Raw genomic sequence first — 21,838 nt, 5'->3', positions numbered from 1 at the left:
GAAGGAAGTACTCAAAAGAAGCTTGAAAAATCCCGGCCTCAGCAGTTTCGAGTCCATGTCTCCCCAATACTCACTGGACTGTACTACCAACTGAGCTACCAAGCCTCACTCCTAACGTGAGCTCCCAATGGGAGGCATAAGTTCGAATCCCGTAGAGAGCTGAATTCTTTTCGAGCTCTTTATCTGCAATTCCTTAAATTGCAGTCCACTTGCGAGGGTGATTTCTTTGCTTACTTGCTATAAAGAAGTAATAAAACTACTCACTTTTAAAAGCTTAAGACCTGTAAGATAATTTTATCATATTTCTGTTATCAGTCTCTTAAAGAAATAACAGAAATAACTGGTCCTGTAAAGGGGAATCAGTCAGTTTGATGTCGATAGATACAAGAGAATATCAGTTAATTGTCTCTTGGTTAGGGACCATTCGCATAAGGGAAGGGAGCAGAAAAACCGATGAGATTTCGCCCTTCCCTACCCCTGTAAGGAATTTTTATCAGCTATGCGATTTGATTTATTTTCAGGAGCTACACATATATGGAGAGCATGCATCCAAGCTGTCAAAGTTGTGATGTGCACTTGTATTTGAAGAAAACTACGTAGATCTCTCTTTTCGAACTGCTAGATTCCTCTTAGCTCTTGGCCTTTATCTTTTCGCAATCCTGGATGATGCAATATCAAGCAGATTGGTGATTGAATAAAGAAAAGTAGTAGGAGGGGGAGGTGCTATGATTAATTTCACATCGATGTCATGAAAAACTATTAGAAAGCGTTTTAAACTCACCCAATCTCATAATGTTTTTGAAAAGAAGGTTCCTACACAAGAGTCCAACGAAATTTCAAACCATATTATTTTCCTGTTTTTTTTTTTAGAAAGAAACTGCACATCGGTTATACGTTTTCGTAAAAAATAACAATTAACTCTACGAAATGCGAGACAACAGCGCGCGCACATGACGCGTTCTGTCCACTTACTCAGGGATGACGAGTTAACTGTCCCTTTAACTGTCCTATTACACTGTCCAGTTACAAGCGTACACTTTCCTATTAGTGCTCAAATCGGGCTTGTGATACGACAAGAAGTTCTGATACCAATTAATCATTACCGTTACAATTTCCGAAAACAACAAATACATTTGCACAACAAATCACATTACACGTGTCGTGTAGTCTAACCGGCTAAGTGAGAAATGTATAGAGGACCGACCCCGATAACAGCGAAAGACGTTTTGACAGCAAAAAAAAGGGAGTCATCATCAGATTCAATAACGATGACTTCTACTCAGATCATCCAGACGTGAGCAACTGTCAGCCTCAATTACAAGTGTCCTTTACATGACTACCCTCGAGCCTCGACCAATACCTCTTTCACTAAATCGTGTCACATATATGCGATTTTTGTGTGGAACGAGGTCATCTGGTGTGGCCTTCTTCGTGCGATTATTCGATTCACAAACGTCTTCATTAATGATGTAATTTACACTTTGGCATATGGCACCATTATTGCACGCCATCACACACTCTGTCAAGCTTTCTGCCCTGGTTTTCTTGAATGTGTGTCCGTGGAGCATCATCCTATGAATGGAACGTTCGGATCAACAAGACACAGAAGAATTCATAAGGGGCAGCTGGTATACGAAGAGGAATGCAATAATATGATCCCATCGCACAAGGTACATTTTTCCAACAAAAAACTCAGCTGATGTGGAGCTCAGCCCGAAATTAATAAAAAGAGGTGGATGTATTGGTAAGCAGGCGGTCTGAACATTGCACACCGCCTGAGAATTGGACCAGAAACATTTACTGCCTCGTGACGTTCGAAATCAAACTTCACTGGACATGAGTTTCTTTCAATGAAAGCAAGAGACACTGCTTCATAAAAATTAGCCAAACTGATCCGTGTCCGCAGCAAATAAACCATGCATGAAGAAATATCTAATATTCCTAATTTCGATATAGCAAAATCTGATTCCGTTGGAATGTGGATCCAATCAAAATCTACCGTCAGCCACCACCAAATATAGCGTTTGCGTTATATTTAGTAACGAAAATTAGGGTAAAACTTAATTTCTGAGGTATCTCGCTGAGAAATAAGTGAAAAAATGTATATCCCGATTGCCAGTGCAAATTGGTAGGGTGCCATGTTGAGACACTTAAGTAGCCTGGTTTTGGTTACTCATAATTAAAAGTACGTACACCGTAAGAATTTATTGTTGCTTATTAGTCTATCGATGAATGAAGCAACGTCCTTGAACGGAAATTGTCACCAGGAGAGTCTGCGCGTTTATTTTTGATGGGTTTCGTATCAGCGACTCCGGTGGATCACGTTCCGTATGAATACAAGACACTTATAAAACTCAAATCAAAATAGATCAAACTAGGTCTGCTTTCATTTTAAATATGACTTATTCTTTCCTTCCTCTGCTCAATTTATGAGTTATGAAAAATTAATCAGACGAAAAGGGAATAAACAGCGACTACTTAACGTTCAGGAAAGCCTTTCAAGAGGCGATGTTGCTAAAATTAAAGATTTCTTATATATTTGATTGGTATTATTAGAAACTTTGGGGTTTTACCGGGCGAAGCGCTGACAATTTGGAAAGGTTTTCTGCGTAATTCTAATGACTTTTTTGCGTCTACTACAAGGCACTCTTTATTTCTATTCTTACATTATTTAAAAGTTAATTTTGCAAAGTTTTATAGAGAGACAGGTTACAAGGATTTAAAACTTTTCTAAGACAATTTTTGTATTTTGGTCTTGCTCGTATTGATTCATTTCTTAATACTTCATTTGTTTTTGTATTTCTATTTTGATAGTTACATAAATCCCCCCCAAAAAATGAAAAGGTGAAATTTACAGTTAGCCAGTGGCTTACCTTCTTGCTTCGGTGAATCTTGGGGAACTCGTTCCAAACGAGGTTAGATAGTTAACAGTGAGGATGCACTTCTCGGGTCTTAGAAGCGATATTAATTTTTAATGCGTAATCTGAATTACTCCGTACGGGCTCATTAAAGTATACCTCCGTACATTGTAAATAAAGTTACATTACATATTGTTAGGAATTTCATCATTACGTTTTGAAGAAAACTTAGGATACCTCTCTATAATGCAGCTGCCATGCTTCATTCTCCATCAAACATCACAAGTAAAACCTCTAAAAGGGATCTAAAACCTCTTTTTGTTCTCGCTTCAACTACCTTAAATGACTGGAAATTCAGAGCTGCGATTTGTTAATCACAAGTATGATAACAGACAGACATGGACGACACGAAGTCCTGTTATCAATTAATCGTAGCCTTTACAATTTCCGAAAAAACAAACACATCTAGAACAAATATCTCCAAAGATCTCAAAAGTTAACAATCCGTCCATCCTGGAAACTCCCAGTTTTCCTTCAAATGAGTGATATTTGGTTATTGTGATCAATTCTGTGATTGATGGATCTAGCTGAGTAGATTTGGTATGATTGACTACTTCATACTGTCTGATTACATCTCTCCAAAAAAATCAGTGAAAATTAAAGCAGTTAGCCCACCAATTACATTTGAAGAAACTTTAATGGTTGATTAAATAATTTTCATTAATGATTCTATACAGTGATTTCACAGTAATGTTATCGTAACCTGACCAGGTCCATCAGATTGGTAACAACACTCATTTTTCTGATCCTTTCCTGAGTTGAAAGAGCCACCCCCTCCTCCACATGAATCTTTGTTCATCTCTCCGCCACCTCCGCCAGAATACCCACCACCACCCCCTCCTCCGTAAGCTCCTCTTCCTCCCCCAAATCCACCGTCGGCTTTTAACGCATTGCCTTTGCCCCCCACTCCTCCCTGAAGAAATCCTCTGCCACCATCTGCGTTCTCATCCGTTCCGTTGGAAAAAAAGCCTCCACCGCTGCCGCCTAAAAGAATAAAAAGGGGATTCAACTTAAACAGACAAAAAGATAAAAATGATAGAAAAAAAGATATTAACAAATCGCTAAATAAATGAAATGAAACCATTTATACCAAAAAGGTTCTTTTTAACAATAATAACTGATATTATCTTATTTAAACGAATCGTTTAGTGGAAGAAGATTCCTCCCTGAATTTTATAATACGGATGTCAATTTCCATAAGCAAGAATCGAATTTTTTTATTCATTCTGAATGTGGTGTTCCCATAGCCTACGAGCAAGCTTTCATAAATGCTGCTGAGACAAGTACACCTCTGGCTTTCCAGAAAGTTTCCCGAAAGTCGAGGTGTGGGTGGGGTGAGGTGTCGAGAAGTCTGCAGGCTTTCTCTAGCGGACCTCTTTCTCGCCTGTTTCGCTCTCCAGCTCGCGAGGCCCCCGGAAATTCCCTCACCTGCGTCGCTGGAATTACCACTCTGCCCGCCAAGGCCACCGATTCCGCCTGACCCTGTTGATCTGTACCCAGGATTCCCCGTTGTGTTTGTACTAGCGTCACACCCTGGATGCCGTTTTGTCAAGTAATGCAGACCTCCTCCACCTCCAGCTATTATCAAAGGCGTGTTGTTTTGTCTGGCAACGAATGTACCTCCACCACCGCCAGAACTCCAGTCATGATCTTCAGAGCCCCCTTCCTGTCCCACAAGGATACGGATGATCTCATCTTTAATCATACTGAACGTTCCGATCATTCTCGCTCCTCTTCCTCGATACTGAGGGCTATTAGGGTGTGAATCGTACCCTCCTGCTGCTCCTATTGCTTCTATTCTGTAGTCACCAGTGTGAGGCACAGTCCACTGTTGAATACCGCTGGACAATGTAACTTGTCTGTCATGATCCTGACCTGTGTAGTGACTGCCCAGCGTTGTTGGGCCATATCTTCCGGTGGCACCGAGATTTGAGAAGATCGCAGAGAATGCTGAAAATTAAATCATAATAATAATAAAAACCATTACATCACTGATGCCGTACTTGATGTGCTTGTTAATTCGTAGTCCGTTAAGAAAACATTCGATGCTCCGTTAAGGTTGTCGACATGTCATTCATCTGTCACTTAGACAACTAGATGACACAATCACTAGCTTGAAGGATTTCATGTTAAAGTGATTACGCTTCCAAACCGTAACTACCGATAATTGTTACAATGTTGCTTACAATTCTCGCAGTTTTCACCTATGGCTTTAGGTGGACACAGGCAAATGTATTTCTTGTCTGTGAATTCATTGAGACATGTTGCACCGTGGGCACAAGGGTTGCTGGAACACGGATTCTAGTGAGAAAACCAAAAGGAGCATTCTCAGTCTCCAATTTGAACACTAAAGGCCGCTTATTTACACCAAGTCTAAACCAAACCGCAGTTATACGCAAGCAGAGGACCTCAAGGATTCTCTATCAGAGGGTTGATTGAATGAAATAAATAAATGTTCTTCCACTATCAGCTTTCGGCCCTCTTGGCGTTTTTCACAAAAATAAATGTTCAGATAAAAGATTCGACTAAATTGAAGATGGCTTAAAACGCGGTTTCGCTAAAACAACGACTTCTAAACTTTGTTAAAATAGCCGACCATATGCGTTCGATTCTCTCGCTATTTTTGTCTTCGATCTCTTTTCATCTATTTGCATGGTAACTATTATTTCACCTGGGTAGCCCAGTAAAGGAATCCTTCCTGTGCCGTAAGATCTTCGGGATGTTGAATATGGTCAGAATCACTCAATTGACAGACCCTGAGTCCATTCTTGTCGGATGGCCCGACATTCACAGACACACAATTACTTTCCATCAGGCACTCGTATCTACAGTCACCACTGAGTTCATTTCCCATTTTGAGCGTTATATTACGAAGTAAGTGACCTTGGAGAGCGAATCCGTTGTCTGGTTGTCCAAACCGTAGACTTCGACACCCGAGTCCTGCTGATAGGGGTACATGGGGAAAAAAAGCAGAAAAAGTAAAAAAACAGCAACAAAAAAAAGTAAATAAGGAACTCTTTAAATGATATAGAAGTTAGGTAATGAAATAGTAAAGGAATCAACACTTACAATTATAAATTTAAAAAAATGAGAAAAACAAAATACTTTTAACTGACCACCAGATTACAGCATTTTTTTGGTAAAATTTATTATAAGTTAATCTCAGCGAGAAGATAATTATTAAAAAAAGAGGCTAACATAAATAAAGACTGTATTATTTATTCTGACTTGAGGCTCAGAGAGATCTTTCACCGAAGAGAGATACGCAATGAGCTGTTGTAAGTTCAAGTAAACGTTAATTTTGTGTTATCAACTTAGCTTATATGTAAATTGACCTCCGTAAAGAGCTTTAAAGCTAACGTTACGAGCGTTAGCCCCTCATCTTTTGCCGTGACAAAGTGAGTGATATCCCTTATCGCATCAAGAAAAAAGAAACCTATCTCTCTGGGATCCAACAATCTTGCTTTTTGAGAGGTGCCTCGTACGAGTTGCAAGACTTATGCTGATCAAGCTTTTGCCTTTGCTGGTCCACCTCAGAGGAAAAAGCTTTCACAAGAGAATATCGATCAGTTGATATTCGCTTGGCTTCCAATGTTGATTAGAACGGCTCCGAACTTGGTTACTTTTCAGAAACAGTTTAAGACATGCTTATTCAAAAAAAACCTATGACATTCGGTCCCATCATATTCTGTAGGTCCTATTTTATATTTTGAAGTTTGATATCCTAACTTTCACTTTGTTTTAAACGGTAAAGTGCTGTCGAATATTTTATCATAAAAGTGATAGACAAATTCACTGTTATCATTGTAAACCAAATTATCATATAAAACCTCCCACTAACTCAGCACCACAGTTCCTTTCGAAAATTACCCCCCCCCCCCCTTTTTTCTTTTCAAATAAACTCTGTTTGACCAGATTTCTTAAGTACACATAGATCCGTAAAAGGTTTTTACAAAGGTTGCCTTCTTTGGACCAAATTGACTCAACCGATGTAAACATCATGGAGGAGTCAATATTCACTGAATAATGTATTCCTTTGTAGAATTCTCTCTGAAATCCACCGATATCAGTTGACCAAGAAAATGTATTGAGTGAATACGTATCGTATGTAGTTGCAATATTTCGACGGAGTGGACCAGTTCTACTCATAGCTGGTTTAAAACACTGACAATGCCAGACCACAACATAGTTAGTTATGTTCCCCACTCTCTGCGAGAAGTGCGTGGGTTCCTTAACGTCTTCTACTAACCTGTGCAGAGAAAATGGTGGGGAAGGTACAGAATAGAATGTCTAACCATTTGCGAATGTTATGGCAGAGGCAACAAATTCTCCCCAGTTATTTTAATATTCTGAGTGTTTGTCCGTTTTAGGGCTCGACCTCACGCACGGCAGTCCGGCGCTCTACAACTTGAGTTAATCAAGCACGGGCGCAATTTTATTAGTATCTGATTGAGTGTTTTATGATATTCTTAAAATAGGCGCGTTCTTCGGTGGAGCATCTTTTGTGAATCTGAAAAAATGCGTGTTTTTTGAGGTTTTTTGGTTGTTGTTGTTAATTTTACTTACCGCGATTTTTGGCTTCTACGGGTATACACATCCAAGTTCCAAATAAAAGGACAAATTCAAAGAACAAAGGCAAAGCTGTAAAATACACGTTCATGACTACTTTTGGGCGTAATTTCTCGAGGTGAAAGAATGGTCGATATAAGCAGAAATATACTTATCACCAACTGATTAGCAATTGGATCCTGGCAAAAAAAGAAACGGCCACACGCAACTTATCAAATATTTATGTAATTCAAGCAAACTTTCTGTTACTCACGCTTTTTTGAAGAACACACAACCATTTTTTTAATAGTACGTAGGTGATGCTATAAAACATGGGTACCTCTTCTGTGTACTTGATCTGTAGCTGTAAAAGTTTAATTACACGGTTCAACACTGCTTAGAGCTATCGTGTGTTTTGTGTTCTGTGTCCCTTATGTGTATGCATAATGACAGATGTTTTTTTTTAAAGTAAACACAGGAAACGAAAAAATGAGTCGTGACATGATACGAGCAACTTCGCTTCGTTGAGTACAAATAATGGGCGAATCCAGTTAAAATATCAAGCGATCTTTAGACATTTGATTACTTTGCGCTGCGAAAAAAAAAACTGTTCGAAATTGTATCAAAGAAGAAATGAAAATGGATTGAAAATCGCTCTTGGTTAACAGCCATCTTCTCACCAAGTATCAGCAGCAGACTACTACGCCGGAGCATTGTCGACATGTGATTGGGGTGGATGATGAAAAAAGAACTTTAGTTTTGAAGTTCTGATTAAGCACCTTTGTCAAATACCTAAAGCTCATTCATGTCTTTGAGAGTTTGTCTTTAAGCGTACTGTTTTTTTTCACTGGCAATAAATTAATTATTCAAATAGTTTTAATTGATAATATGTCACTTTTGTATCTCAACATTGAATCGTTGTAAAACCTTGTTTGACAGGTTGACGTCTCATGTGCATGTCCGAAGTGAGCTTAACGCAAGAGCTGACAAAAAACCGCTTTTCGTTTCTTTTTTTATTTTTTTCGTTGTCCCGCCTTATAGGAAATGGTCATAAAATTAATCAGCTGGATAAAAGTAACTTAGTAGACGGATTCGTGTGTGATATCGCTATGTATATATACTTGTTATTTTTATTTTGACTCGCCCTGCGGGGTTGTAAATATACGGCACAATTTGTAAAAATACTTTGCAATGTTACACACAAAATGTCTTATAGGATATGTTTATCAACCATAAATTACGGAACAACAGCGAAAACATCATCGACAAAACTGGTCGCCAAGTTCAATAGCCGTCGTGGCATTTTTCGACAACCTCTGAAAAATTATAATGTATGTAATTACTAACTGAGGTCGGTCGGGCCGGACGGAAAATAATTGGCTCTTAATTAGTCATAATAAAAGGAACTAAGTCAAACCACGATTGGGACGATAACGAGGAAGTGACAAAACAAAATATCTAATGGGCAGAAAAATGCCTCAGCGCGAGTGTTTTAAAACTTTATATGTCTCTTAGCCGTCCTGTGCAAAACAACATGTTGAAATCATCAAAAATTTGCATGGTCTGAGAACTTTAACCCCGACGTTTAATGATTCATGTTTTCCATGTTTAACTCATGGCTGCTCCCACACGTTTGACCGAATTGAGGTGGGCGCCTCAAGAGACGGTAAACACGTCCAGCCATTTGCAAACTTATAAAGGAAGATGAAAATTCCAATCGATGTCTTCCTTGGCGTTGCCTCCCTGTTATTCTTTTTTTTAATAAGGCATCAGGATTACACGTTCTGAGGTTAAAGTTTACCTTCGCATGTTATTAAAAAGGGCAGCAGCCGAAGGGCTCGAGTAAAGGAAATTTTTATTCAAACATGTGATCAAACATATGAAATCTCTACACACACCACTACAACTTTGAATTTTCTCTCTTTTATATTCAAATCAGTGGTATGTGCGGTCTTCCTAAGGCCGTAGCCGCATTTCATTGAAATTAATCAACATTAATGGTTCATCTCGATGTTCTTTACGTTAGTGGTCAATAATTACAACTTATTCGATGGTTTCACGAATAATACGCGTGAATATTTTCCAATCCCCGTGTAGGGCGAGGGAAAACAGATACTGTCCGTATTTTTTGCCCGTTCTTTAACGTAATATCGTAGCATATCGTGTACGTTCCGTTGCCCTAATACGGTAAACTGCTAGTTTCCTTTCAGCAATGTTACGGTCACCTGACCATGCCCATCTGAGTTGTAACAACATTCATTCTGCTGATCTCTTCCCTAGTTAAACGATCCACCTCCACCCCCACAGGAATCGCTTACACCAGCCCCACTGCTTCCTCCAGAGTACCCCCCTCCACCGCCTGCACCCCCTTTATATTGTGTACCTCCACCACAGCCACCAAAGCCGCCGAACATAATAGGTATTGGGGCCCTGCCCCCTTTCCCTCCGTTGAGAAAAGCCTTACCACCTTCGCTGCCATTTCCTAATACTCCTCCATATTCCAGTCCGCTCCTTCCATCTGAGTAAAAACCTCCGCCACCGCCACCTGAACATCAAATAACAAATATCAGTGATATAGGTATAGGTAGTCAAACAAATTCGGATTCAATTTGGTGTAAATAATCACGATTTCAGACTAACAACAGCTTACGTGAACTGTTCAGTTGGAAGCATCCTCGAATAAAATTCTAACGATAATTATAACTACATATTTTTTAATCGTAGTCTTCCCCTTGTTATCATTAAGATAACAATTTCCTCGATTGTGATTGGTTTGATAATTTCCTACTTTCCACTAATTCACTTGCCAAGTTGTTAGTATTGGACAGTTCAATAGGCCAATCATATTCAAAGTTGTAATTAAAATTAACCAATCACAACCTTGAACTCAACAACCATAGAATCAGTGTACAGACAAATGTTCTTTGTCTTTCATAACTTGGCCATTCTTCTTTTCTCGGTAATTGTAATTTTTGAGTAATAAATCCCGATAAACAAAACAGACTCCCGCTGCCAGTCGTCCGACTTTGTTATCACTCGTATGATTACAGACCGAATTGGACTCAAACTCAGTTCCATTACCATTACTGATCGTCACGTTTTATTTATATTATAGACCCTGACCTGCTCTACAATCATCAACCGTCTGGGAACCATGTCCATTGCTCCCCCCCGACCATGATCTATAGCCAGGATTCCCCGTTGTGTTTGCACTGGCATCACATCCTGCATGTCTTGATTGCGGGTCGATTACACCACCACCTCCTCCAGCAATTACCAAGCGGTCGTTTGTTTCTTTGACTACAAAAGATCCACCCCCTCCACTACTTGTGCGTTCACTCTTGCCCCCCTCCTGGCCAACGAGAATTTGAATGATTTTTCCATTAATCAATACAAAAGTCCCGCTTATTCTTGCACCTCTTCCTCGATACTCAGCGTATATGCCGTCGTGCTGCTCATTGTAACCACCTGCGGCTCCAATTGCTTCTATTCTGTAGTGACCAGAATAAGGCACAGTCCAGAGTTGAATACCTCTCGACAAAGAAACTTGTCCATCGTGATCCTGACCTGCGTAATGATTGTCAAGTGATTTGGGACCAGTGCGTCCTGTTCTGTCCAGATTTGTAAATACGGCGTTGAAACCCTGAAATATGCAGAATAACTGATCTAATAATGTACATGAAAAAAATTACGTGCTTCTTATTGGATAAAAACGAATGCATTCTCATGTAACGCGAGTGCAAAGTTGAAACTCGAGTGCAAAGCTGTAACACGAGTATAAATTGCAAACATTTCGTCTATCTCGATTTTCTGTGATGTTTTGTCGCATACATTAACAATTGACATATTAACAAGTAATGATATGATTTCTCTTGCAGTTTTGTGTACTATGCGCTTTTGAATTTTTCAAAGACAACAAACTGCATTTGCCCTACGCGCTCGTGCAATTTTGTTGTCTTTCAAAAAAATTAATCGTGCTTATTAACACTAAATTGCATTCGAAATCATGTTATTACCTATACAAAACCAATCTTGAGTGAGGAAACCTAGATGTCAGTTACCAAGGGTTAGATTTTACTAAGACCTCTCTCACTGTGTTAAAACTTGAGGGGGTGAGATTGGGACAAGAACAGGAAGGAAATGGAGCTTTCAAGCCAGAAAATAACAGCCTTTTGGTTTCTATGGTCACAACACATCATAAAAGCCATTGACAAGATTTTTATGAAAAAGGAAAAGCCACCCTAATACTAAGCAAATTGAGTACTTTTCTAGCGAAGTAGTTTTGGTATTTTAAGAATATATTGAAAAGAAACGATACTCCCTTTTTATGATCTAAACTTTATCCTTACAGTAAGCTACTGATGTTATAAGCAAAGAAAAAAAACAGATTTTGACCTTTTTATACGTATAGGTAGTAACATGATTTCGAGTGCATTTTGGTGCTGATAAACAGGAATAAAATTTTCAATGACAACAGATGTGCACGAGCCCTTAGGGCGGGTATAATTTGTAGTCTTTCAAAAATTTACAAGTGCTTAGCACGCCAAATTGCAAGAGAAATCATGTGATTACTTGGTAATGAAGTACATGAAAAAAGCATCAGAAAAAGGCAAGAAAGACGACGCTATTTAAAATTTGCACTCGTGTTAAATGAGAATGTACTCGTTTTTAGCCAATCATAAGCGTTTAATTTTCTCGTGTTTATTGTTAAATGTTACAACGGGCTCGCTTGCATCAATAACAACCGACTAATTAAAATTAATAATTTTTTCACGAGAATTGATTGTAAGTCGTGGCGATGCGTCAATTAAAAAATACACAATGTCAGCAATATTTAACTACAATAAATGGTACGCTCTATTACTTTTTGAATTTTTTCTGTAAATTTCATTTCTCTCTCCTTCCCCCCATTTCACTGATGTTATCGAACTGCTCACCGATTCCAGGCAATATTGTTTGGAGGGAGAAGGGGGCTTTCAAGTTTCTTTTTTTCAGATGAATTACATGATTTCTGTTGATCGGAGGGTTGTCGGACACCGACTGGGGGAGGGGTGGGAATCCGGAGGCGTGCGAACTACTTTTCCCACTTATTATAACCGACGTAGCTTTTACCTTTTTCACATCCTTTTCCCTTAAAGCCTGATTGACAGACACATGTATAGTCCATAACCGTTATTCCAGGTTGGCATGTGCCTCCATTTAGACACGTTGAACGAAAATGCAATAGGATTGGGTACTAAATAAATAATGAATTGCTTTTTGTACTTTCAAAGTGCTTTTTAGATCAATCTGGTTTTTTTTTCTTTTGGATTATTATTATTATCATTAATATTATTCTATTTTGAACACCAACGCCATTTCAGTAATTCTTTTCAACATAGCTCTCATTTAAGTGTTGGGATGTCATCTCTGTTCCAGTTTGGATTGTTATAGATGGGAATGTTTAATTTGTTGACAAATAATAAGCTAAATGAAAGCTTTAATCCACTACACCACCTTTCTCTTTAGTAGCAGCCTGGAGAAATTGGGAAGTTCAAATATCTTTTTATTTTTCATCATTTCTTTACCACGTTTTGGATATTTTCCGATTTGGCAAACCAAAAAAAAAATCACTAGTATTTGTATTCCAACAGACGGAAATTTCCCAATTTTCGAGAATTCCACGTTATCCAGTCGAAGAAAATCGGATTTTATTTTTCCTTGTGCTTTTAGTCCTATTCGGTATACAGTAACTTTTTGCGAACTTTGGCCTTATGTCATTCCTTTTCACTCATCCGTCGAATTACAGCTCACTTGGTCAACCTTTCCAAAAAAAATTGTCAAGTTTTCAGGCCGACAAATCGCCTGCATCATTAATAAGAAAATTTCCTTCACTATGCTTTCGGTATCTGTGTTTCTCTTGTGGTGTGAAAACACCTAAGACTCCTAAGTAACACTTCAGGTCTCGTTAGTTTTGGTTATATAATTAATGAATAACCCACATCTTTTACTCACCCGAGTTCCACTTGAGTACTGTAGGTTCAGGAGCGAGTATTTTTTTTTCCGATTTGATTCGCGGCTCAAGCGCGAGGCCTATAATCTGGTCATGGTTTCTAAAATGTATTTAAAGATAACGGAACTACATCATCAAAATATAAACAAAAATATGCAGTGCATGTGTGTTTGTTTTCTATCATCGCTAAATATCAGAATGAAGGGACATTGCACAACAAAAGATTATTCCTAAAACTTTCTCACACCTTCCAGCCAAAAAGACGACATTTCCAGGGAAATAAACAATGAAAGATGATGTCCTTCAGGGAATGACACAGGTATACTCAAGAAAAAAGAACTCGGTGCTACAATTAGGAGTCGGAGCTACGACCGTCCGATTAGTACTTCAGATGCTCCTCCACTGAGTTGTAGGAGACTCGTGGCAGATCGTTTAACTGAGTCTATGATGACGATCTTCCTTCATGCTGCTAGGAAAGGAATGTCGATTGTGAGGTGAGAAAAGCCTGTTTTTATTCATGGTAATTTGATTTGAAATTTGAAAAAAATTGATAAAATGAAGTACATATAAGGAAGAAGTTGAACTGATAGAAGCAAGCGTTGGATGTGTCAGCAGGCCTAATAGAAAGATAACATTATTCGAACTAAGTGAAAAGAAAAGTGACGTCACCAGGCTGTCTACATATGCACATGATTCTCGGAAACGATTTCGAATAAACTCTCTTTCTAGATGTTTTTAAATCTAGCGAAAAAGAAAAAGAAATGTGTACTAATGAAAAAAGTTAAGCAACCTTTTCACCGGTTTTATATGTTAAAACACACATACACATATGCAGATTTCTTATAAACCTGTAGTTCAGGCCTGCCATGACTTCAAAATTTTGATGTACACCTCAAAAGGAGAAGAAATAAATTTCAAGTTTCTATTATTCAGTTTAGGTTTGTCAGGTAAAATTGAGTCAAACAAAGAAATTTTCACAACTAATTTATTAGGTTAGCCTACCTAGAACAATCAACTTGATGTACAAATAAGACTAGGTATGTACTGATGACGTACAAAAGAACTATCTGTGGTAAGAGGGCAAGCTTTCCTCTCTTCATTTAAAAAAAATTCCCAAGGTTATCATCTTTCCACATGCTCAGTGAAGAGTGAGAGTGAGAGTGCAAGAGACTGATAGCAACTATGCTATTTGAGTAAATATCCAGAGAAGGATAAAAGGCAAGATTATGGTCTGCACAACTTTCTTATTTTAATTTTATAACTTATCAAGCTAGGTCTTTTATATTCTTGCTTTGTGCATTATGCGGATGTCAATTAATTTTACTTTCATGCAGGTCAAAGTAAAAACATGAATTAAAATAGCAGAGCCCACTTTAATTTTAGTCCTAATTGAAGAGGGATTTTTTCCTCTCCAGTTTCCCACCATTTAAAACTTACATATCTTGTGACCAATTCCTAATATCAATCTTTAGTTTGGGTATGAGTATTGATAAGAAACACCATGCATTAATGAAAGCTTGGGCGAGAGTATTTAATGCAATTCAAATAATAATATTACATGTTATAATGTGGCAACTTACACAGCAGAATTATAAATCAATCAATAATAAATCAATCAATCCCACAATTCCAAACCAGGAAATCAGGTGATTGACTAACTTGCTTCAACTTTTGAGGGCTTGAGGTACAAAGAAATAAATATGGTAAACAGTTACAATTAATACAAATTTGAAAGTTTAAAAGCTAAGAGATATACTTTACAATCATTAAATCCTATGCATTTTAGCAGGAAAGCATCGGTTACCACTATAACTTCTCCCAAACATTCATACTTACAGGAAATCATTAAATTTTGTCACTAGGTGGTACTGTACTCACAATAGTTCTACAGACACAAATGCATTTCTCTAAAGTTATCCCATGGCTTATGACTCTACAGGTCATGTGGATGGTTCCTGCTTGGAGACTGACATTTCAATTACCTCAGCAAACTGTAATCATCAGAATTACAAACCAAGGTGTATTTACCAAGTGCTCAAGTTTCAAAAGTAGTGACTTATTTGTTGCAGTGGAGTTCACTCCTTTTTGAGGCCATCTTCAGCTTGATCATCCTGTTACATGTGAAAACATCAAATGTTACTCACATATTCAAATACTTGCTTGAATCAAAGTTATAATTTTTTTAATAACCTGCTTCCTTTAACCCTTTAATTCCTGATAGTGTCTAGCATCAAATTTCCCCTCTCAATATCACCCCTGATAATAAAAAACTAAAGAACCTCTTGATTGTTAAACAAATTCTCCCTGCCAGCACATAACAAAAATGTATTGAGAACAGTAAGGAGAATATGCATACTGATGTTACGGTGTAAAGGTTTTATAATGCCCACCTACCCCTCCCCTAGCCCAACATTAACCCTCACTTGTTATCAATAGACTGTTGTTGGGTTAGGGGAGGGGTAGGTGGGCAGTTGCCCAGATGCTGATGTTGATCCGAAATATAAGGCCATTGATAGCCAAATTTCACAGTGGTCGCCGCCAGAAAAAAAGCAACAGTATCTAAATGCATATTCAATGGAAGACTAGCAAAAGACTGCCCAGGGTAAAAAAACTGTGCACCAAATAGAAAAATGCAAATGTTGTCCCTTAACAACACCAGTAGAGAGTAGCCTCTACAAAAAAAGGACAGGTTGTGTGGTGAGCAGAAGGGAGGCATCCACAGAAGTAAAAAGTTGAGCCAAAGAGCTTTCAGGAAAAAAAAATCTTCACACCAACACAAAAAGATGTGAAAAACATAGGGTCAGTAATATATAAGGAATTCAACTCTGTATGTAAGGAGCAACTGGGAAAGTCCTTTGGAGAAGAAATGTCCATGGTTCCCAAGGCTGGGTGACAAAGAAAGTTTCACCTGTTGAGGCCAAAAAAAAAATCTGTAAAGAAGAGGAAATTTAAAAAAAATGAAGAAAATTGAAAAAAAATGATGTCGACCTTCAAATGGCTCAACGAAAATCTTTCGCAGCCAGGAAAAGGCAAAGAATGGTAGAATGATGAAGCCAAAAGGAGGGTAAAAAATGCCCCCAAGCAACAGAAGAGGTGGCATATTCCCAGTACTGTGGATGGAAACCTAGAGCAGCTAATGCTGGATGTGAACGACTGGAAGACTGTGAACTGGTCTGAGAAGGCCAAGGAGTATCAAATAAGAAGAAAAGGGGCGAGTGTTCCACCACCCAATGCTGGGCAAATCTTGAAGGAGTACCTAAAGTCCTGGGGAGTTAACCCTGATACATTTGATCAGAAAAAGAGGATGGATGTTAACAGAATTTGCTGTGAACAAAAAAATGACATAACATTGTCCAGGAGAAGAGGAATGAACAGCACCAGGAGCTGAGATCTCTCTTTGCTTAAGAAGAGAAACAACTTATTACTGCCCCCTTAACATTCCATTACCTCACTCCTACCCCCTCAACACTCCATTACCCCACTCCTACCCCCTCAACACTCCATTACCCCACTCCTACCCCCTCAACACTCCATTACCCCACTCCTACCCCCTCAACACTCCATTACCACACTCCTACCCCCTCAACACTCCATTACCCCACTCCTACCCCCCTCAACACTCCATTACCCCACTCCTACCCCTTCAACACTCATTACCCCACTCCTCCTTGTCCCTCTTTGCCTTCTCGGCTCTCAAAAGTTTGTGAGATATCAAAGCCATCATATGCTGTAGCTTTTTCAGGTGGCTTTCAAGAAAGGCATACAAATTATCAACAACCTACAAAATCCAAAGTACATGTACCGCAGATGGCAAGTGTATTCCCATTGTACTCACATAAAATGCAGTAATCTAAACCTTTCATTTAAACATGCACCGGCAATGAGAGCCATGCTAGCCCCACCCAAGACCATGACTATTCGTAAATTGTATGGTATCTACTATCACAGTGCTGTGCATCATGCTTCTGTCATCTTCATGCTGGTGTGTCTTTCATTCATCAATGCTAAGTTATTGGAAAGGTTTTTTGACAGAATTGTAGCATAACAAGAAAGACATGGAGCAAACATGCTGAAGATTTGGTGCCAAATGCATTTCTTCACATACTGGGAGAAGATATCACTGTAGAGGAAAATACAGTCAGCATTCAAGAATGGGAAATTACAAAGTTGGCAAAGGGGTTACCTGACAGAGCCAACACAACAGTAAGTAAAGACCTTTTAACGAAGAAGGCAAGATTATGGCAGGCTCAGCTGGAGGTAATAGGTGATTTCCTGCTTCCAGGACCAGGGGTTTGGTGGCACTGGAAGATGATGGTTCCGTACAGTTCCATGATGGTCCTAGTGAAGCCACACATCACACAGAGGGTCCTCACATCTTTCATTTCAGATCTAGTTTGGTCAAACCCATTCAAACCAGTTTGGAGACTGCTTGGAAACAATATTCTGAGAAACCCGAAGAACTGCCTCTACACCAGCTGAGAAGTAAGAGTGGGGAACTAGTTTACAACAAGTTACATCTCAGTGATGACAGACCCTCAGCTACTGAAGAATGTCAGATAGAAGAAACTTATCTCCGTACCAAACCACAATGTATTTTGCATTCAAGTTATTATAGTAGTCAATGATAAAATGTCAGGGAAATGAAACATGTAAAAATGTACATGTACAGAAAATGTGAGGGAAAATTGTATTTTTTTTAGAGAAGAATCACAACTTGAAAACTTACATGACCACATACAGAGTGACATAGAACAAGGAAAGGAACAACAACCTCAAGAAAATAGCAAAGAGCCTCTAGAGCAAAACCAACTTCCACAGCTTTCAGAGCATGAGATTTGTTCTAGATCAGATGAAAGTAACCAGTCCCTCACTTCAAAAACAACAAAAGCAGCAGAGGTTGCACTAGGTAAAACACCTGAAGTGATACAGCTTGAAAAATTGTGCAACAACCTCAACCGCAACCCCAAATCCAGATATTGTGCCAACAGGTATGAAAACCACCTGGCAAAAATACAAATTCTTGTCCTGAAGGCTACTAAGCAACTACAGTCTGATATAAAATTATGGGATGCAACCTTTTTGATGTAGAATAACTGGCTTCCCAATGCCAATGAGAATGAGTTATCAGATGAGGTAACAAATACTCTTCATGAGAAAAAAGTTGCTCTGAAACTGCTACAATCCTGGAGGATTACAGTACATTTATAAAGTATTTTAATCAAGCATTCTTACATTATTTTATTCCCTTAAATGATTTAGTCTGGCCATTTAAAAAAAGGTAATAAGTTGCTTGAAAGTGATTGATGTCCATCATTTTTACCACTGAAAGCTTCGGATTAAGAGCAAATTTGTTACTGGTAATTAACACTTAGTTACTAATCGCTCACCTTCATCATAAGCAAGTCAAAGATTATGTTTGACTGCAAGATAGCTGTGCTGTTGAGCTATCTTGTCCCTATGGATTGAAAAAATACACTTTGAACATGAAATTAGAAAAGAAGTCTCATGCAACAGTTTTTACTTAATTTACATTACTTGACTTCAAATGCTAGATGGCTTTAATTTCACAAGTTGCATAACATGCACTGACGAATGTGGAAGTTGTATAAGGATGTAAATAAAAATCATAGTTGAGAAAAGGTAATGTTCAGATTCCTATTTACAATGTTCATGTATGATTGAGAATGTTTGTGTTATTCGTAACAGGTAAGCAAATCGAAGTCATTGTTAACCAAGGTGAAAGACGACATCCCAATTCAGTTTGTTACCTCTCTTGAGATCGATTCAATCTAAAACATATAAATAATCATGTACTTTTAATTTCGCTGCACATGTATAAGAACACATCTGTTGACGTGTAGTTTTTTGGTCTATCTCATTAATTCGAAATTTACATGCCTTGTAGACTGAGTAATAAATTCTCTTTGTTGAAGCTCATTTAGATACATTTACCCACAAAAGTGTTGTACTGTAAATCGCCGTTAAATTTCGGACTCGGGAGCCAAGGCAATTAAATTTGATAATTTGATTACGCTACGAGTAAGTTTTCACTCCGCAGTTTATCAATTTCCACCTCATCCTACGTTGACGAGAATGGAAAATTTCCGAAACATACCAAAATTTATTTTAATCCATAATTTAGTAAACGAAAAAATGCACTTTCCTTGAATGAAACGTTCGTTATTTGAATTTACGCCTCAGAGCATTATGGTAGCTACGGCAAATTGGAGCTAATTTGTCTAATTAAACACAAAACTACCACTCACCTCAGCTTTAGACCCCACATCTGCACGAAAACAACGTATTCTAAAAAAATTTTCGGTAGATATCCATCTTCGCCTCATCAAAAGCGTAAACGCTCTCTGATCTTAACTTCGAATACACCATGCGATACAAGCGACTAAATACAGGAATGGTTCCGATCTGTAATTGGATCATAAAAATAGTAAAAGTTAATAAGTTACATCTTAACTCGTGAGTATTGTTAACCGCGTATCTCAAAGCGGAACAATGAAATATCAATGCGAGTGAAAACACCGATGTGTCAAACAAGAAATGGTTACTTACGTAGCGAAGGGCCGGCAGGCAGCCTTTCTTGTTCAGCGAGGTCGTTCAGCGATATCCCGGCGACGAAAAAGTCCTCTACTGACTAGCTCCGCTGACTAAACTGATTTAGTCAGTTCAGGCGGACGACCAGAGACTAGAGCCATTCTTCTATTTCACCGCATAGTTCCGAATCAAACCTTTATCAATAATTTTTTCAATAATTTTTTTAACTTTTTTTTTTTTTAACAATTTTTTAAAAAAAATTAGAAAAAATTAAAACTAAACTAGTGAGCAGCGCTGTGCGAACAGTAATTGTAAAACTTCTTTATTCTCTGACGCGTTTCGTCTAACTGTCGTAACCTTCTTCAGGTAGTTTTACAAGTTAACACTAAACGCCTACATTTATAAGCCATTGTCAGTGGATACTGCGGGGGCCAATGACCATAAGGGCTTGGCTGGACCTACGAGCAGGAATAGGCAAAGTTGTGAAGAATTTGAAAATTTCTTTTGAAAAATTTTTAGGCAAGGTGAGAAATATTTTTGGGAGCCATGGTCTTAGCTAAAAATTTTGAAATTTGAAAAATTGAAGCGGTTTTTTTACAGATGATGCCTGGCAAGCAGTTGGCAAATTAGGTTAGGATGGCTCTTGTAATTTACAGAAAATGTGGTTTATGTTCTACTCATTCTTTCTTAAGTTTAAGTGGTATATATGCCTTGCCTAAAACAGTAGTGTGATACAATAGCAAACGAAATATACTCGTTCCAATACAGCGTCATGTGATGAACAGCCTTCATTAATTTTAGAACAAGTTCTATAAAATCATTTTACCCTTTCTTGTTATAGCCGAAAACTGTTCGAAGATCGGTTGTACCATCATTGCAAACAGTCAAGGTACTTCGACATGATTCAGTGCCAGAGCTACTACCACTGGTTTGACTGGTAAGACGTTTTTTTGGTTTGTTTGTTTTTTTTTTCCTTTTTTAGGTCTAATGGAGTTGTTAGAAATTACCAAGCAAAATTAATCCGCGACTTTCTTCCTTTAGGTGTTATGCAAAAACAGATGAAGAGCACGCTAGTGAATTTGTCCTTCACGTGAACAATAACCGAGAAAATCAGTTTTCCACGAAAAAAAAATCTCTCGATTGCGGCCAAGCCATATTTCTCCAGCAGAGCATACAGTAAATTAAAAACATCGGTAGCAGCGTCACGCAACATTGCGTGATTTTCCAAACGTGACATGCAGTTGCTCAACTTAGAAACTACATGGCCCTGTAGTAATAAAAGAGGGATTCATTTGCAAGCACTGTAGACTTCAGCATAAGCAGAACCTAATAAATCGCTCTCTCAGCTTTTATCTCAGTGTACAAATTATTTAGCCGGAACTAAAAATAATTAATATACGCATGAGTTGGAGCCATTCCTGTCTGCGGTGAAATACACGAATGGCTCCAGTCTCTGGTCGTCCGCCTAAACTCACTAAATGAGTTTTGTCAGCGGAGCTTGTCAGCAGATGACTTTTCCATCGCCGGAATATCGCTGAACGACCTCGCTGAACAAGATAGACTCTTCCCTCTCTTCGTTATGTAATTAGCCATTTCTTATTTGAATCATCGGTGTTGTCACATTGATATTTCATTGCTCCGCTTCGAAACATGCGGTTAACAATACTCACGAGCAAGGAGTTAAGATATAACTTATTAACTTTTATTATTTTTATCATCCAATCACAGGTCGGAGCCATTCCTGTATTTAGTCGCTAGTCTATGCGACAACGGCCGCCAATTTTTAAGTCTTGAAACTCTGCTGGGGGTCTCGAACCAAGATAGAACCCAG

At 38.4% G+C, this 21,838-nt stretch overlaps 2 protein-coding genes and 1 long non-coding RNA gene across 5 annotated transcripts; all 3 read right to left on the bottom strand.

Moving 5' to 3' along the window:
* Positions 1 to 3,562: 3,562 nt before the first annotated feature.
* LOC113683624 (uncharacterized) lies at positions 3,563 to 7,883 on the bottom strand. Of its 3 annotated transcripts, none has more exons than XM_089184423.1 (5): positions 7,741 to 7,883; positions 5,590 to 5,861; positions 5,105 to 5,219; positions 4,347 to 4,868; positions 3,563 to 3,902 (listed from the first exon to the last, which is right to left on the bottom strand). In XM_089184423.1, exons 1-5 carry the CDS (start codon positions 7,763 to 7,765, stop codon positions 3,601 to 3,603), a joined length of 1,236 nt encoding a protein of 411 aa, XP_089040549.1. In that variant the 5' UTR covers positions 7,766 to 7,883; the 3' UTR covers positions 3,563 to 3,600. The 3 variants fall into 3 exon arrangements, with proteins under 3 accessions (XP_089040549.1, XP_089040554.1, XP_089040544.1); XM_089184428.1 differs by having other exon boundaries at positions 5,590 to 5,858; XM_089184418.1 differs by lacking the exon at positions 7,741 to 7,883 and adding an exon at positions 7,485 to 7,578.
* A 1,424-nt stretch (positions 7,884 to 9,307) lies between these two features.
* LOC149051695 (uncharacterized) lies at positions 9,308 to 11,312 on the bottom strand. The gene is made up of 3 exons (XM_089214586.1): positions 11,298 to 11,312; positions 10,590 to 11,109; positions 9,308 to 10,011 (listed from the first exon to the last, which is right to left on the bottom strand). Exons 1-3 carry the CDS (start codon positions 11,310 to 11,312, stop codon positions 9,743 to 9,745), a joined length of 804 nt encoding a protein of 267 aa, XP_089070712.1. The 3' UTR covers positions 9,308 to 9,742.
* Positions 11,313 to 14,424: 3,112 nt separating this feature from the next.
* Positions 14,425 to 20,040, bottom strand: LOC149051694 (uncharacterized). The gene is made up of 4 exons (XR_016180930.1): positions 20,026 to 20,040; positions 19,725 to 19,881; positions 18,846 to 18,913; positions 14,425 to 15,569 (listed from the first exon to the last, which is right to left on the bottom strand). It is a non-coding gene; the product is annotated as an uncharacterized LOC149051694 (long non-coding RNA).
* Positions 20,041 to 21,838: the final 1,798 nt, after the last annotated feature.

This window comes from Pocillopora damicornis, chromosome 1 (genome assembly GCF_964200805.1).
Source record: "Pocillopora damicornis chromosome 1, jaPocDami1.2, whole genome shotgun sequence".
NCBI classification, from domain to species: domain Eukaryota; kingdom Metazoa; phylum Cnidaria; class Anthozoa; order Scleractinia; family Pocilloporidae; genus Pocillopora; species Pocillopora damicornis.
This window is presented reverse-complemented; position numbering and strand designations above follow the sequence as displayed.